Here is a 15,219-nt window from a genome sequence, read left to right on the forward strand (position 1 = left end):
AAAAAAATATGACATAGGGAACTAACTCTCAAAACGAAAAAAAGTGTGCAGATGAGATGTGCTCTGTGGAGCTCTGGGTGGGAGTGTCACGTCACACACACACACACACACACACACACAGAGAGAGAGAGAGAGACGCTGAAGGAGGAAGCATGAACCATCTGCATCTCTTTTCATCTGACGTGTGTTTTAACCCTCATGATGGCGAGACTGAGCGAACACGGGATCCGGCTGAGCTCTGTGTGTAGTGTACTCTTTCTTAACTTCTCTAAAGTCTTCTCTCACGCTCTACGATGTACTTTACGATGATTGTATTGTTTAATGTTGTTTTTATAGATGAGCCCGTCGTACCTGGAGAGCAACTCCACCAGTCACACATGGCCCTTCAGTGCGGTCGCAGAACTCATCGGTGAGCAAAACACAAATGCATTCATCTATTCAGAGGAAAAACTCAGGTTTTGTCAGGAACTGGCGATACTTTCGGTTTAAACTTTCGCGAATCTCATAGACAATAAATGCGCACATCACTTGCGCACCTGTTGCAGCTCTTTTTAAGGCAAACTACAGTACCTTACGGATAATGCTTACATGATAATTAATGGCGTAATGTTAAAACTCAACACGCATAATGCATTTTGCGCCGTAAAGTTGCGTTTTGGATTAAATGCATAGTGGATCCGAACACTTACAATGTCTGAATGTCATTGCATTTAATAATAAAATACAACATAGAGCAACACTATGGTTAGTTTCGTGTCCCAGTGAATGCATAAACTGATTTAGTTCGGATAAAAGCATCAAATGCAAATAAAAAAATTAAAATTAATGTAAATAAAGCCAATTACGAACACTTTACAAGCAAAGCATTTATCAAAAATAGGGTTGTTGGGTTTAACGTTACTAAAACTATAGATGTAGTGTTCAAATGAAGACTAATGAAAGAATTATGTGTCGCTTGTGTTTGTGAAACGTGATGAACTACACCTGCGGTTTCTCTGCTGGGATAGATGGTTTATGGTAAAGGCTGATGGAAATATGTAAAGCTTTCAGGGTCGGATCTCAGTACCGTTAGAGACAGGTGTCAGGAAACTGCGTTCCTGTCGTGCTTGCTTTTGATTACTTAATGATCAAGATAATAATATTTCTGCAGTTTCCTCTTGACTTCCTGTTAAACGGCTTGTGTGTCTTTTTAGGTTGTAGGTTATATTAAGAGATCTGCATTTTTGCCATGGCTTGCAGTTTAAGAGAAAACAGAAAGTTCTGCAAAAAGCATTCATGTTGTGCATGTACAATAATTCATGCAGTTGTACTCAAATTATATACACTTTTCTGTGTGTGTTGTAGATAATGCATCTGACCCAGGAGTCACAGCCAAGAACATATGGATTGATGTTGTGACGGTCAGAGAACAGCTGTGCCTCAGTTTTATGGACAACGGGAGCGGTATGACGCCCAACAAACTGCACAAAATGCTCAGGTGTGTGAAAACAGACACGAATGATGCCTCAAGCCTTGTTGAGGAGAGACATTTTGTGAAAAGAAATCTCTCTTTTTTTTCACAGCTTTGGATTCACAGAGAAAGGCTCCAGTAAAAGCAGTCATCAGCCCATCGGCGTATATGGAAATGGGTTTAAGTCAGGTTCAATGCGTCTTGGCCGCGATGCTCTGATCTTCACAAAAAATGGTGGCTGTCAGAGCGTGGGCATGTTGTCTCAAAGCTTCTTACAGGCCATTAAAGCTCAGGCTGTGATCGTACCCATCGCCCCGTTCAACCAACAGACCAATATCCTTCTGTTCAGTAGAAATACGGGTCTTTCAACTCAAGACTTGAACATTTTTCTGTTTGATTAACCCTCCTGTTGTGTTCAAAAGCTTTTGTGTTTGGGGTCAAACTAACTCACATTGGTTTGCATACAATTAGCCAAAATCACTTTGAAAAACACTAAATATTCATATAAAACAGAAAATGTCTATTCTAGCTTGTTAGAGAATACAAAATATAAAATATGTGAGAAATGTAATATTTTCCTTGGATGATTCAGAAGACGAGTCTCAATTTCGAGTAAACTTTGATTCCATAAGTTCTCATGAACTTCATATTTGAGTGTTGGACAAGCTACAATAAAGTTTATTTCACTTCACTCTATAGTGTTCTTTAAAGTGTTAATTGCATGGAAACCAATGGGGGTCGATAGGGGAGTCAATGAGTCCCCAACACAAAAGTCCTAACAATTTTTGTATAGCCTTTTCAAAACACATCTATGTGTCAAAATTTTGCATGCACATTCTTGACCATAAATGATACATTTTCACCACATTCCAAGAAGAAATAAATAGTTTAACCAGTATTTTGAACAGTTGAAAACTAGTTGGAGTCAAATACACAACAGGAGGATTAAAGAAAAAATAAGATGCGTGTATTTGTTTTGCATGCATGTGCATGTACTCTTTGCATACAGATTGTAGACAAGTAGACTATATGCATAGACTATATACATACAGAAAAAATAAGATGCATGTATTTGTTTTGCATGCATGTGCATGCACTCTGTGCATATAGACTGTAAACGGATGTCTCAGTGGGACAAAACATTGCCTTTAACTCCTGCCTCACAGGCGCTGGTGGTAACAGAGGATTCAGAGGCGAGTCTGAGAGCCATCCTGAAATATTCTCTCTTCCAGAGTGTCTCTGAGTTACAAGAGCAATTGGACTCCATTCAGGGCAAAAAAGGAACCAAGATACTCATCTGGAACATCCGCAGGTCTGTCATCTGGTAGTTTTCAAACTACTTTGCCAGAGTTGCATGTCGTAGTGAAAGATGATGTTACAGAGCAAATGCAGACAGGAGAACCATTATGTTCAGTGTCATAATTAATTTGCATGTGATTTACATGTTGCATGCAGGTGAGTGTACTGACTCTGTCATAACAACACACTCCTGATTTGTGTTTGTTTTGAATATAATATACCCTGAACTGCTTCAGTTCAATGAATCAAGTCATTTTAATCACCCTGAAGCATGTGATTCTCTCAACTCTAACAAATAGTATATTTAAGCAATCAGATATGCAACTGGCTACTTTCTAATCATATTTCTGTGTTTACTTGCATTTTTGAGTACATTTACAAGCTTTTATCTCAGATACCTATGGAAGCCAATTCCCACTATGGAATAAAAAATCAATAAAGGTAACTTTTTATTTCACAGTTTGGACTTTTCCTTACAACTCTTGAGTTTATATCTCACAATTCAGACTTCTGTCTCACAATTCAAGACAGAACACAAGATAACTCGCAATTACATTACATTTCATATATCTTGCTATTATAAGTTTACATTTCACAATTATAAAATTTTCTTTAAATTCTAAGTTTATACCTCAAAATTCTGAGTTTATATCTCACAATTCTGACTTGTTTAAAGTCCGAATTGTCAGATAAAAAGTTGCATTCTTTTTATCTCATGCTTCCATAGATATCTGGACTTTTACAGTGTTTCACTTTATTTGATGGACATTTTTTTGGTTTGAATGGTATATTTTGTGATATATGTTTATTAGCCACTTCCTTGATAGATTAAATGCAATATGCAAGTATGTTTTATCTGAAACTGATAAAGTGTTTTCCTTAAATGCAAGTCGCTTAGGATAAAAAAAAGTGTCGGACAAATGCTAAAAGTGCAAATGTAATCAGCATAACTTTTTTACATTTGGACCGTTTGATAAATAAAAATAAACAGATAAGCACTGAAAAATAAAGCTAAAAATATTGAGTGTTTTTCTATTTATTTATTTATTTATTATTTATCCAAAGATATTTCTCTTTCTAACTTGAATGCAAAAATACTGAATGATTTAAAATCATTTTTGTCTTTTAATCAAATTTTTACAATCTTCTCTCACAGAAATAAAGATGGAAAGCCGGAGTTTGACTTTGACACGGATGCGGAGGACATCCGTCTGCCAGAGATCCAATCGGAGGAGACGCAGGGAAAATGGAGGAGAGATTATTACAAGCACCGCAGAGACAGTAACAGCGTCCCTGAGATGGAGTTTTCTCTCAGAGTGAGTGAGAGAGAGAGATGGCCAACAGAGCGAGAAACTTCCTGATATTTATGGCCTGTGGTTGTTTTACAGTGTGAATGCAAATATGTATGCGTGTGCGGCTGTGCGTGCATGTGTGCTTGTGTGTGTGCGTACATGTGTGTGTGTGTGTGAATTTTAGGTGGAGCTGAGAGAATGATAATACAGTGCCGCAGTGTGAACTGGTGAATTTGAGACTTGTTCAAAAACCCATTGAATTCAGGACGATGGAACCAGAAGAGCTAAAATGCTTGTTTGTGGGTTTTGGCCTACAAAAATACATCATATGTATGCCAAATACTAATGTCTAAATGTTACTGGACATTTTTGCAGCTTGTTTTCTATAAATGCTATTTTTTGGTCTGGGGAGGAACTTTTGAATATGTTTTATCTCAATCAAGGACAGTTTGATATGTGCCCTTGAATTAAATGGAAAAAAGTTGAGAATTAACTGGAAAAATAAACACCAACACAAATGTAATTTCTCTGTCTGCCATTCCAGGCGTATCTCAGTATCCTTTACCTGAAGCCCAGGATTCAGATCATTTTGAGACAGAAGAAAGTTCAGACTAAGCTGATTGCCAAGAGTCTGTCCATGATCGAGAATGATGTCTATAAACCCCAGTTCATCGTATCCTTCTACTTGCCTCAAAGTTTTTAGTTTTGTATTTTTTGTTTTTATTACAATTTTTGTTATTTTTATTAAAGAATTTAATTCTGTTTTTGTCATATTTTTTTGTTTTTTATACATAAAATATGCATTTTGAAATATTTTTATTTTCATATTTTTCTTTGTAATTTTAATTTTAATGATATTTTTAGTAATCTGTGTTTTTGTCTTTTTTATTTTTTTTTAAAGATGTATTTATTAATATTTTGAATTCATTTTTGTTATATTTTTCCATTTAGTTAACATTTTAGTAATTATCTTCTGTTGTTTTGTTTTGTTTTTCATTTTTATCTTTTTTTCATTCAAATTTATTTCAGTTTTAGTTTTAGTTATTCAAGTACATCAGGTTAAACTGAATGAAAATGTGAAATGTTAAATTTTAACATTAACTGTAATAACCCTGCCTGCACTACCTGTTTCTGTGTTTTACTTCCACAGCAGGTTTTTGAATTGAACTGATTACTATTAATTATTACTATGTTTTTTTCCCATAATCCCCTAGTCAAACTCGTTTTGACTCAAGAGTGTTTTCTTTAAACATGACTCTCAGAATGAGAGAGTGAAGATAACCTTTGGATTCAACCAGAAAAATAAGGAGCACTATGGAATTATGATGTACCATAAAAACAGACTGATAAAGGCCCATGAGAAAGTTGGCTTCCAAGTCAAGGTACTGGATCCATTCATGTGAGGAACCGAGATATAAGCAGGTCCACACATAATCTGCACATGTATTTCATGTTATTGTTATCTATTCCACAGAAATCTCCACAAAATCAGCACAGAAAATGCAGAAAACTATAATAGATTCTGTCTGGGCCTGGTTATAACTTACTCCAGATGACGTAAACAATAACTGTGCATTTGGTTCAATTATCATCGTGTTTCACTTCCCATCTCTCTCCTTCAGTCGTCAGGTCAAAGGTCAGGGGTCGGGCTCATCGGAGTGATTGAGTGTAACTTCCTCAAGCCTGCTCATAACAAGCAGGATTTTGAGTACACCAAAGAGTACAGGTGCATTTCAGGAACTCACCAAAAACTTTAACCTGCAGCGCCGTCCGGCTCCAATAGCAACTCATTTGAATGCCAGACTGACGCTAAACAAGCGTCAAACAAGAGAAACAAGCTTTGGTGAAACTGAATATTTTGTTGTATAGCTGATCACAAATAATAGGTTTAAGTATAGAGTTCACAATACAAGTCAAAGAAATGTCAGTACATTTTTATGTTTTAATTATTTGTTTAATTATTTAAAAATAATTGTATATATTTTTAATCAAATATTTTGTGATCAACTTTAAAATATTAAGAGTAAAATATAAAAAATAAAATAATATTTAAAATATATATATACATAAATTAAATATATATATATATCACACTAGCTGCTCTTGGTCTCAAACTGAACGATTACTGGCGTGAAAAGAAGGAAAAGAAAGCAAAAGAGAGAGCGTTTCAAGCCTTAGAGAGGAAAAGCCAAGAAGGAGATACTGAGGAAACAGAGGAAGAGGATGAGGATGGTGAAGAGGAAGAGGAGGAAGAAGAAGTGTATGATTGTTTTCCTCCAAAACTTTTCACACAACAGTGTTGTGGTACCTGCTTTGCTCTGTTGGTGATCTGTTAGTCAGATGGCCAGAATAGTACCATGGGTTTGTGGGTAAATAATGAAAGATGGTGCAACCTAACTTGCTAAAAACTATTGTCAGACTATTTGTCTGTTAGACCACAAACCTCACACGTACATTCATAACAGAAAACACACAGACAAAAAGCGTCTTGTGATGGCAGAGGTCGAGTTGAGCTCTCATATGCAGGTGGGCGGCGCAGAGAAATGTGAAACTGTTAATCACACGGCTAAAGTAGTAGCATGGTTCATATCTGTGATGTCTGCGAGTAAACCGTGCAACAACTAAAACATGCAACACACGATTGATCACAACCAAGGTTCCCATGAAAACAAAACTGAGGCTTTGTTTTATTAGCTTTGCAAAAATGTAACGATACAGAATACATGGATACTGTTCGTTTGATTGTTTGACAAAGTTTGATTCTTACATATTTTTTTCATCATAATAATCTTCACAGCTTTTTTAAATTTCAAAGCCTAAATAAAATCGGTAGAAGTAAAAAGTTAAACATAGACTATAAGTGAACTATACCACGGTCGCATGATTAAATGCCACCAGCATTATTATTCCTTCAACTCTTTCAGTCTTTCACTGAAAGTTCAAGTTTGAATAGTTTGCAAGAGTGCGATTATAAACACACCCAGATGGCAATTTTTTCTGGCCAAAACATATTTTATATACAGTATATGCTAAATATATGTTGTTAATGGTGAAGCTCAATGAAATATATATTTTTATTTGAAAGTGAAAGTGTATTTAGTTTCAATCTTAATATACCAAAATATATTTCAAAATGTTTTTCAGGGACAAAATAATAAATTTCCAGTCATACAGTAGGGGCTTTATTCATTACTTGTTTTTATTCAAATGTTGCTCACGTGTTACAGACAACAAAAGTTATTCATGTATTTTCTTGGATTGACAATATTGAGGGCAAAAAATATGTTTAAATAATTTAAAAATATATATTCAAATTTTAAAAATATATTTTTAATAAGATAGGGAAAAAAGGCCAAAAATATATATAAAATAGAAAAAAAATAGAAAGTAGTAATGCTATTAGCCATTTGTTTGCAAACAGCTTTCAAGTAAAACCCTTAAAAATCACTGATGTGTTTTTATGTCGTACAATGAAACATGACAATATCTGAAGCTTGTGTTAACCTCTGACCTTTTCAGGCGTTTAACCAAAAAGCCAACTGACTTCAGGACAATGGAACTAGAAGAGCTAAAATGTTAATTTCTGGGTTTTTGACCTATAAATATACTGTACATCTTTACTGCAACAGTCTATACCACCTGCCTCTGACAAGCAATAGCAAGTAGTAAATCATGGATTTGAAGCTGAACTCAAGGCTAGTGGCTAGTCCTAACCTTGTTTCAACTGGAATTATTACATCAACATATGAACAAAAACTGCTCACGTCAAGCTATTTCTTGGGCATAAATGTCTTCCCAAAATATTAGGGCTGTCAAACCGATTAAGCACATCCAAAATAAAACTTTGTGATTACATAATATATGTATGTGCACTGTGTATCGCGATTAATCGATTTGACAGCATGGTCAAATTGGATGTGGATGTGATTAATACCAGTTAATTGGTTTGATGGCATAAGAACACAAACTTTATTTTGGATGCGATTAATTGCAATTAATCGGTTTGACAGCATAAGAACACAAACTTTTATTTTGGATGCAATTAATCGGTTTGACAGCATCAGAACACAAACGTTTATTTTGGATGCGATTAATTGCAATTAATCGGTTTGACAGCATAAGAACACAAACTTTTATTTTGGATGCAATTAATCGGTTTGACAGCATCAGAACACAAACGTTTATTTTGGATGCGATTAATTGCAATTAATCGGTTTGACAGCATAAGAACCCAAACTTTTATTTTGGATGCAATTAATTGGTTTGACAGCATTAGAACACAAACTTTTATTTCGGATGCAATTAATAGGTTTGACAGGATTAGAACACAAACTTTTATTTTGGATGTGATTAATCGCGATTAATCGGTTTGATAAGAACACAAACGTTTATTTTGGATGCAATTAATCGGTTTGACAGCATTAGAACACAAACTTTTATTTTGGATGAGATTAATCGCGATTAATCGGGTTGATAGCATTAGAACACAAACTTTTATTTTGGATGCAATTAATCGGCTTGACAGCATTAGAACACAAACTTTTATTTCGGATGCAATTAATCGGTTTGACAGCAGCAGAACACAGATTTTTATTTTGGATGTGATTAATCGCGATTAATCGGGGTGATAGCATTAGAACACAAACTTCTATTTTGGATGCAATTAATCGGTTTGACAGCATTAGAATACAAACTTTTATTTTGGATGTGATTAATCGCGATTAATCGGTTTGACAGCATAAGAACACAAACTTTTATTTTGGATGACAGATTTGACAGCACTACAAAATATATATAAAAACTCCACACACAACAAGTTGTATTAATGGCTTTCTTGCGTCCGAAGGGATGTGATGTGGATTCAGTGTGAAGAGTGTTTGAAATGGAGAGGAATCTGCACTAACCTGTTTGCTGGAAGCGTTCCTGATCGGTTCAAATGCAGCATGCACCCAATACCACGCTTACAGTGAGTCTATGCCTGTTTCATTACCTTAAATTAAATGGGTATGTTCAGAATGCAGTACTAGTATGCTACACATATTATATATGCACTACAGTATGTATACTGTGTGCATTAAGCAAGTTTTTTGTGTGAATGAAGTATCCAGATGACCTGATTTGCCAGAATGTAGCATAAAAAAATTAAAAGCATTAGAAAATGCTACTGGATTTGCTTGCTGTATTAACATGCAGCTTGATTAGATCATGTGACAGCATAGTACACAGTATGCAGTAATGCAGTACACTAGAATTCCATTCCAAACACACTTTAATTTTATTAATTATTTACTTTTTTAATAAGACTGCACAGAATTAAGGCCTTTACACATAACTGGCTTAAAAACGGACAATAACCATAAGGGAAAAGATGACTAGATACCTGAAATGTGTATATTGCATAGTATGCTGTCAACCGCACACTACGTATTAAATTTCAAAGCATGTCTTATTTATTCTTGTGCTTTTGTTGCGTAGGAGCTGTTTGTTACCGGAGGATATGGAGGAAAATGCTGAAATTACAACACCCAGCTATGAAAAAACACTCAAAAAACAGTTAAGACAGTAAAATTGTCTCTGCACCGCAAAAAAACATTGTAAATTTCACAAATTATTAAAAAAAAAACGGCAAGTAAAACATTTAATTAAACATCAACTTTTAAAGCAGAAAGACTGAAATGGAAAATTCTTGTAAAATGAACTCCAGTAATCTTTATTACAACTTGTAAACACAAACTTTACACTAATAGAGTGGCTCCACTTTCAGATACCTGAAATTCGGGTATGAATGCATGCGGTGTTGATGTGTGTTTTGTTGTGCGCAGGGAACATGCCTCCATCAAGAGAAGAGGAAGATCTCTGGAGGTATTCACCTCTGTTTGTGTGTCAGATGAGGAAGTACTTGTTTCTCAGGACAGGAACTTGGGTTTCTGACTCTCGCTGTGGGCTTGTTGACTCAGTTGTGTGTGTTTGGTCTGTATAAATGTTTTCTGTAGGTCTGCATGCGGCCGTCTTCTTTTGCATGTGGCAGACAAGACAAATAATGCGTACGAGTATGAATGTGAGAGCTTTGCCTATGCAAACATAAATTGTTGGTGTGTGTGTCAGTGTTTGGGAAACTGCAGTATTTCGATACTGTAGTTTGCCAAGCGACACAATAATTCTTAAAACTACAGTCAGGCTGTCCTTAGTAGATCATTTATAGTTAATGCAGCTATGAAAAAATCGCTCTGTTTTATGGAAAAGAAAACTTATTATTTTATATAAGAAACTATATTTTAGTAATTGGTTCTAATAGCTGCAGTTATGTGGCCATACAGAGACATTTATAGAAATTACGTACATTAATGTGAAATATCACTTCTCATTTTGGTTTTGGCACATTGCTCTCACTTCAGACTATAATAAGTGTGTGTGTGTGTGTGTGTGTGTGTTGTAGATGAGTAAAAGCCCAGTGCGTCCTCTCTGTCGAGGACTATCTGAACCTGCATCACAGAGCAAACAGGATGAGGTGACCGTTATCATGACGACAGATACACAGGATACAGATGAGGATGGAGTCAGCGTCGTTGTCACAGAAGAAGAAGAGTCTTCACCCTCCCCGAGGTCTGACAGATACACAACTCGGCCATTTACCCACATTAAAGAATCACTTTGGCAGTCGCTCGTCATTAGGAAGGAAGCAAGTACACAAATGCAGATGCAAATCCTTGGTTGATGCATTGCAGTGCATTTAACATGTTTAACAAACATTGTTGTGTTACTGTGGTAGTGACAAACAATAAACTACAGTATTTAAGTGGGTGATAGAGTGACCTTCAACTGTAATTTTAAACCAGATATGTTATTATTCAGGAAGCTTTTAATATATATTTTTATATGAATTGTATAGAAAATATAATACAGAGGTTATACCAAATTTGACAATTTTTCTTCTGTTTTAATGTCATTTAAAAAAAAAAAAAGAAAAAGTAAAGAAATGTTTTTTTACAATTAAATCAAATTAATTAATTAACTTGAATGAATAACTTATTAAAAGTAAATAATTTGCAGATAATATTTACACAAATTTTGAAGATTTTTTTTTTTACAATATAACTGGGTCTTTATACATGAAAATTTAAAGCTGCCTTTACACTTTAGTGGGACCCGCATAGGAAATCAGCAGGTTTAAAAACCCCAGGTTTAACTAACTTTTAGCTAACTTATTTTAACTAACTTTGCTCACTTATTTTTTTAGAAAAAGAAGGAAAGAAACATGTTCAGACATTGAAAAGGGCAACAAGTCCCCAAACCATGCTGAAGCTCCAGACGTCCCATCTGAGGGAGAGACAGAAACAACGGACAAAGCGCATGAAGGATCAGAGACAAACAGCGGCACATCACCAACGGTGGATACGGTGGCTCAGGACGACACTATTCAGCCGGAAGCCGCTGTACTCGAGGGCCCCGTTGAGCCCCAGACATCTCAGGGGCCGCAGATGCCCAAAGATCAGCCCAGGATCCCCTCTCACCCGCTCTCACCACACGCCTCCACAACCATGACTCAGACAGTGGTCGTCACTCCTCTCAGCCGGCCAGGATTTCAGCCCGTGTCGCCGTTACCGGCAGACGGTTCGGACCGCGTGGCGCTTGCTCAGAGACTTGCTCAGCTAGAGCGGGAAGCCAAGCGGCTGAAAAGAATCCTGGGCATCCGTGAGCCAGAGGTTGCCATGGTGACGGAGGCAGAAGGGGGTGGGCCTTCTGATGTCACCACGGGTGATTCAGTGTCATGTGACCAAAATGCGGAAAGATTGAACCCAATGTCAAATGAGTCTAGGAGAGAGGAACTTTCTGTTTGTCAGGTAAGGATGCCAGCAGCCAATCAAATTTCAGTGGCCAATGCCAAATCCAAGTGGCTGACTGTAATGAAAATTAATGTATTTGTACATCTTGTGAAAATTAGTATGTGCGCCAATTTTTCTGAAGATCGTCCACAAGGTGGCGCTATAATAAGCAACTTTGCGTTTTTGCAAATAACGTGATAGAATCAGAATTTGTTTCTTCTAAATCCTCGCTTTAAAGGGGTCATATGATGCGATTTCAATTTTTCCTTTCTCTTTGGCATAACAAGTGTATATCTCATTATTTTTATTTATAAAATGTATTATATATTTAGAATATATATCCAACTTTATGTATAGAGCTGTGCTATAATTAGTATAATTTTGTGACAGTATAAACAATTACACAGACAAGATTTGCTGTAGTATATATTGCTTTGCGTGATTATACTGCAAGTATGTGGATCAAGTGAGATGTACAGAAAATCATGATATCAGTATTTAAAAAATTTGATGCCTTATAGTCGCATTTAGCAGATTAGAGCTGGGCGATAATATAGCTATATTTTGTGACAATACAAACAGTTCAGATTTGGTTAATGTCAAATCTGAATGGCCAACTGTTATGAAAATTAATATATTTGTACATCTTGTGAAAATTAGTATGTGTACCAATTTTTGTAAAGATCAGCCACAAGGTGGCAGTATAATAAGCAAATTTTCATTTTTGCAAATAACTCCACGTTAGAACCAGAATTTTAAATATATATTCTAATATATTTATAATATATTTATAATATATATATATATATATCCAATAGTGAGATATATTCAACTTTATAAATAGAGCTTTGCGATAATATAGATATATTTTCTGACAATATAAACAATTAAGCAACCATAATTTGTATATATATATTGTATAGTATAATATGTATTGCTGAGTATTTGTATGCAGATATGTAAGTAGGATGTACTATATATATATCCATCTTTTAATATATTGCTTGGGCAATAATATAGTTTACATTTTTGACATCATAACAATCAAGCAGTTGAGATTTGATCTATAGTGCATATCGCTTAGATATAGTAATTGTATGATTTGTTACTCACTATTAATTTGTTAATAAATTTGAGTTATCAATTTGTCATGTGAGAAACCTGATTTGTTTGGTAAATCATTAAACATCAGTAAGGCCCTCCTATGTGTAGTTTTTAATCAGAGTGACACCATAATTAATCAATAGCACACAACATTTAATTAACTAATCATTTTAAATACCTTCAATCTGTAGAAATCGGAGGAACAGGCCAACAGGCTTCCATCCAGTTCGTCCCCCATCCAGCAGGAGGCAGAAACGAGTCCGAGAGATGAGCTGTACTGGAGCAAGACATTAGCCAAACTCCAGGGTGAGAACCAGAGCCTGCTAACTGATCTGAACGAGCTGAGAACAGAGAGAGACCAACTGCTGAACGGAGTGAGACAGACAGAGAGAGACACTGAAGACAGGAGAGACCAGAGCACCAACACACCCAACCACACTTACAATAGGTGTGTATGATTGAGTACAGCTGCACAAAAGAGCTAAGATACTAGTCATGTCTTATTCGAATTTTTTTATTTATTATTATTTGCCATTTTCCAACAAAATTTAATTTTAAAAACATCTATATATTTTTAATATATATATCTATTTATATATACATTATATATGCAGATTATATATCGATATATAAATAGATGTTTTTTAAAGAAATTAATACTTTTATTCAGAAAGTATGCATTAAATTGATCAAAAGTGATAGTTGTGTCTTTTAACAGTTGGACAAAACAGCTAAAAAGTCATATTTTTTATTGTCCTTTTTATTTTTTCTTACATGTTTCTTATTAAATATTTGGTTTTATACATCTATATATCTTTTATATATTATACATGGATTTAAAAGTTTTTTTGAAGGACAATTTATTCTTTTTTTTTTCAGCAAGAAGACATTAAATTGATCAAAAGTGACAGTAATGACATGTATAATATTGCAAGACATTTTCATTTCAAATGAATGCTTTTCTTTTCATATGTATCACATTTTCCAACAAATATTAGTTTTAAACATTGATGATAACCAGAAATCTTTCTTGAGCAGCAAATCAAGAATATTAAATATTAGAATGATTTTTGAAGGATCATGTGACACTGAAGACTGGATACATTTTTTGGAGTAAATTGATCACAGGAATAAATTACATTTTAAAATATATTCAAATAGTGAAGTTTTTTTTTATTGTAATAATTTTTCGCAAATTTGACTATTTTTAATCAAATAAATGCCTAAATAAATGCTGCTGTGTTTTAAATATATATATTTAGCCATTTATTTGATTAAAAATACTGTCAAATTTGTGTGTGTGTGTGTGTGTGTGTGTATATATAATATATATATATATATTTACACACACACTAATATGAACATGTCGTTCCTTCCTGACAGCAGTGTGACGCTGGAGAGGTTGCGGTCGGTCCGTCAGAATGTGGCTGCATTATTGTCTTCCATCCTACCGAACCTGGATATGCAGGGAATCAGCTACGACACGAATGATGTAGACAGCATCCTACAGCAGATCATACAAGCCAACAACCTGTGATTTTTCAACCGGATCACAGAGCAATGGCTGTTTTATAACACAAGCATTTGGAATCGAAACATAACTTTTCTGAAGCCAAACAGAAGGCAGAGGTTGGAAGGACAGAATTATGACAGCTCGGTCCACTGCAAAATTGGTGCATGGAAAAAGCAGCATTAAAAGGTCTTTTTTTTCATAAACATAAATTATATTGCAAGTTAAAGCTACTATACATTTCTCACACAAACACACTCAAATAATTATTCTCAAAGCCCACATTCTTAGAACTTACATTTTGCATGCATGGATCTGACCGAAATACTCACTGTCTCTCCAGTGCTGCAAGTTAAACTACTTTCACAATCATGTCACAAGCATTTGAGGTTTCACACAGACACTTCATCGCTTTTCAGTTCAGCTGCATTGCTCTTCTAGCGCTTACTGTAAATACACGCATCTGCAGGCAGCTTTTTGATATATTTAAACGTGCTATTTTTAAAGGAATAGTTCACCCCAAAATAAAAAATTGCCTGAAATGTACTCAAGATGTAGATGAGTTTGTTTCTTGATGGGAAAAGATTTGGAGACATTTGTCATTACATCAGTTGCTCTCCAGTGGATCCTCTGCAGTGAATGGGTGCCGTCAGAATGAAAGTCAAAACAGGCGATAAAAACATCACAATAATCCACAAGTGACTGACACCACTCCAGTCCATCAATTAATATCTTGTGAAG

The 15,219-nt window shown here is 35.1% G+C and overlaps 1 protein-coding gene across 1 annotated transcript; it reads left to right on the forward strand.

Moving 5' to 3' along the window:
* Positions 1–125: 125 nt before the first annotated feature.
* On the forward strand, positions 126–14,994 carry LOC107662166 (MORC family CW-type zinc finger protein 3-like). Its single transcript, XM_016452081.1, has 17 exons — positions 126–240; positions 337–409; positions 1,345–1,477; positions 1,563–1,783; positions 2,615–2,762; positions 3,906–4,065; positions 4,586–4,714; positions 5,304–5,423; positions 5,664–5,768; positions 6,129–6,301; positions 8,888–9,007; positions 9,517–9,594; positions 9,864–9,903; positions 10,478–10,644; positions 11,279–11,882; positions 13,160–13,416; positions 14,352–14,994. The coding sequence occupies exons 1-17, from the start codon at positions 199–201 to the stop codon at positions 14,503–14,505; spliced, it is 2,724 nt and encodes a 907-aa protein (XP_016307567.1). The 5' UTR covers positions 126–198; the 3' UTR covers positions 14,506–14,994.
* Positions 14,995–15,219: the final 225 nt, after the last annotated feature.

This window comes from Sinocyclocheilus anshuiensis, unplaced genomic scaffold, assembly GCF_001515605.1.
Source record: "Sinocyclocheilus anshuiensis isolate Anshui unplaced genomic scaffold, SAMN03320099.WGS_v1.1 scaffold1120, whole genome shotgun sequence".
In the NCBI taxonomy this organism is placed as follows: Eukaryota; Metazoa; Chordata; class Actinopteri; order Cypriniformes; family Cyprinidae; genus Sinocyclocheilus; species Sinocyclocheilus anshuiensis.

Excerpts from the sequence above, each read along its gene's own strand:
- LOC107662166 (XM_016452081.1), top strand. The coding sequence starts at position 199 with ATGATGGCGAGACTGAGCGAACACGGGATCCGGCTGAGCTCT. Across the intron at positions 5,424-5,663 it reads AAGTTGGCTTCCAAGTCAAG|TCGTCAGGTCAAAGGTCAGG; the intron begins GTACTGGATCCA and ends TCTCTCCTTCAG. Across the intron at positions 13,417-14,351 it reads CCCAACCACACTTACAATAG|CAGTGTGACGCTGGAGAGGT; the intron begins GTGTGTATGATT and ends CCTTCCTGACAG.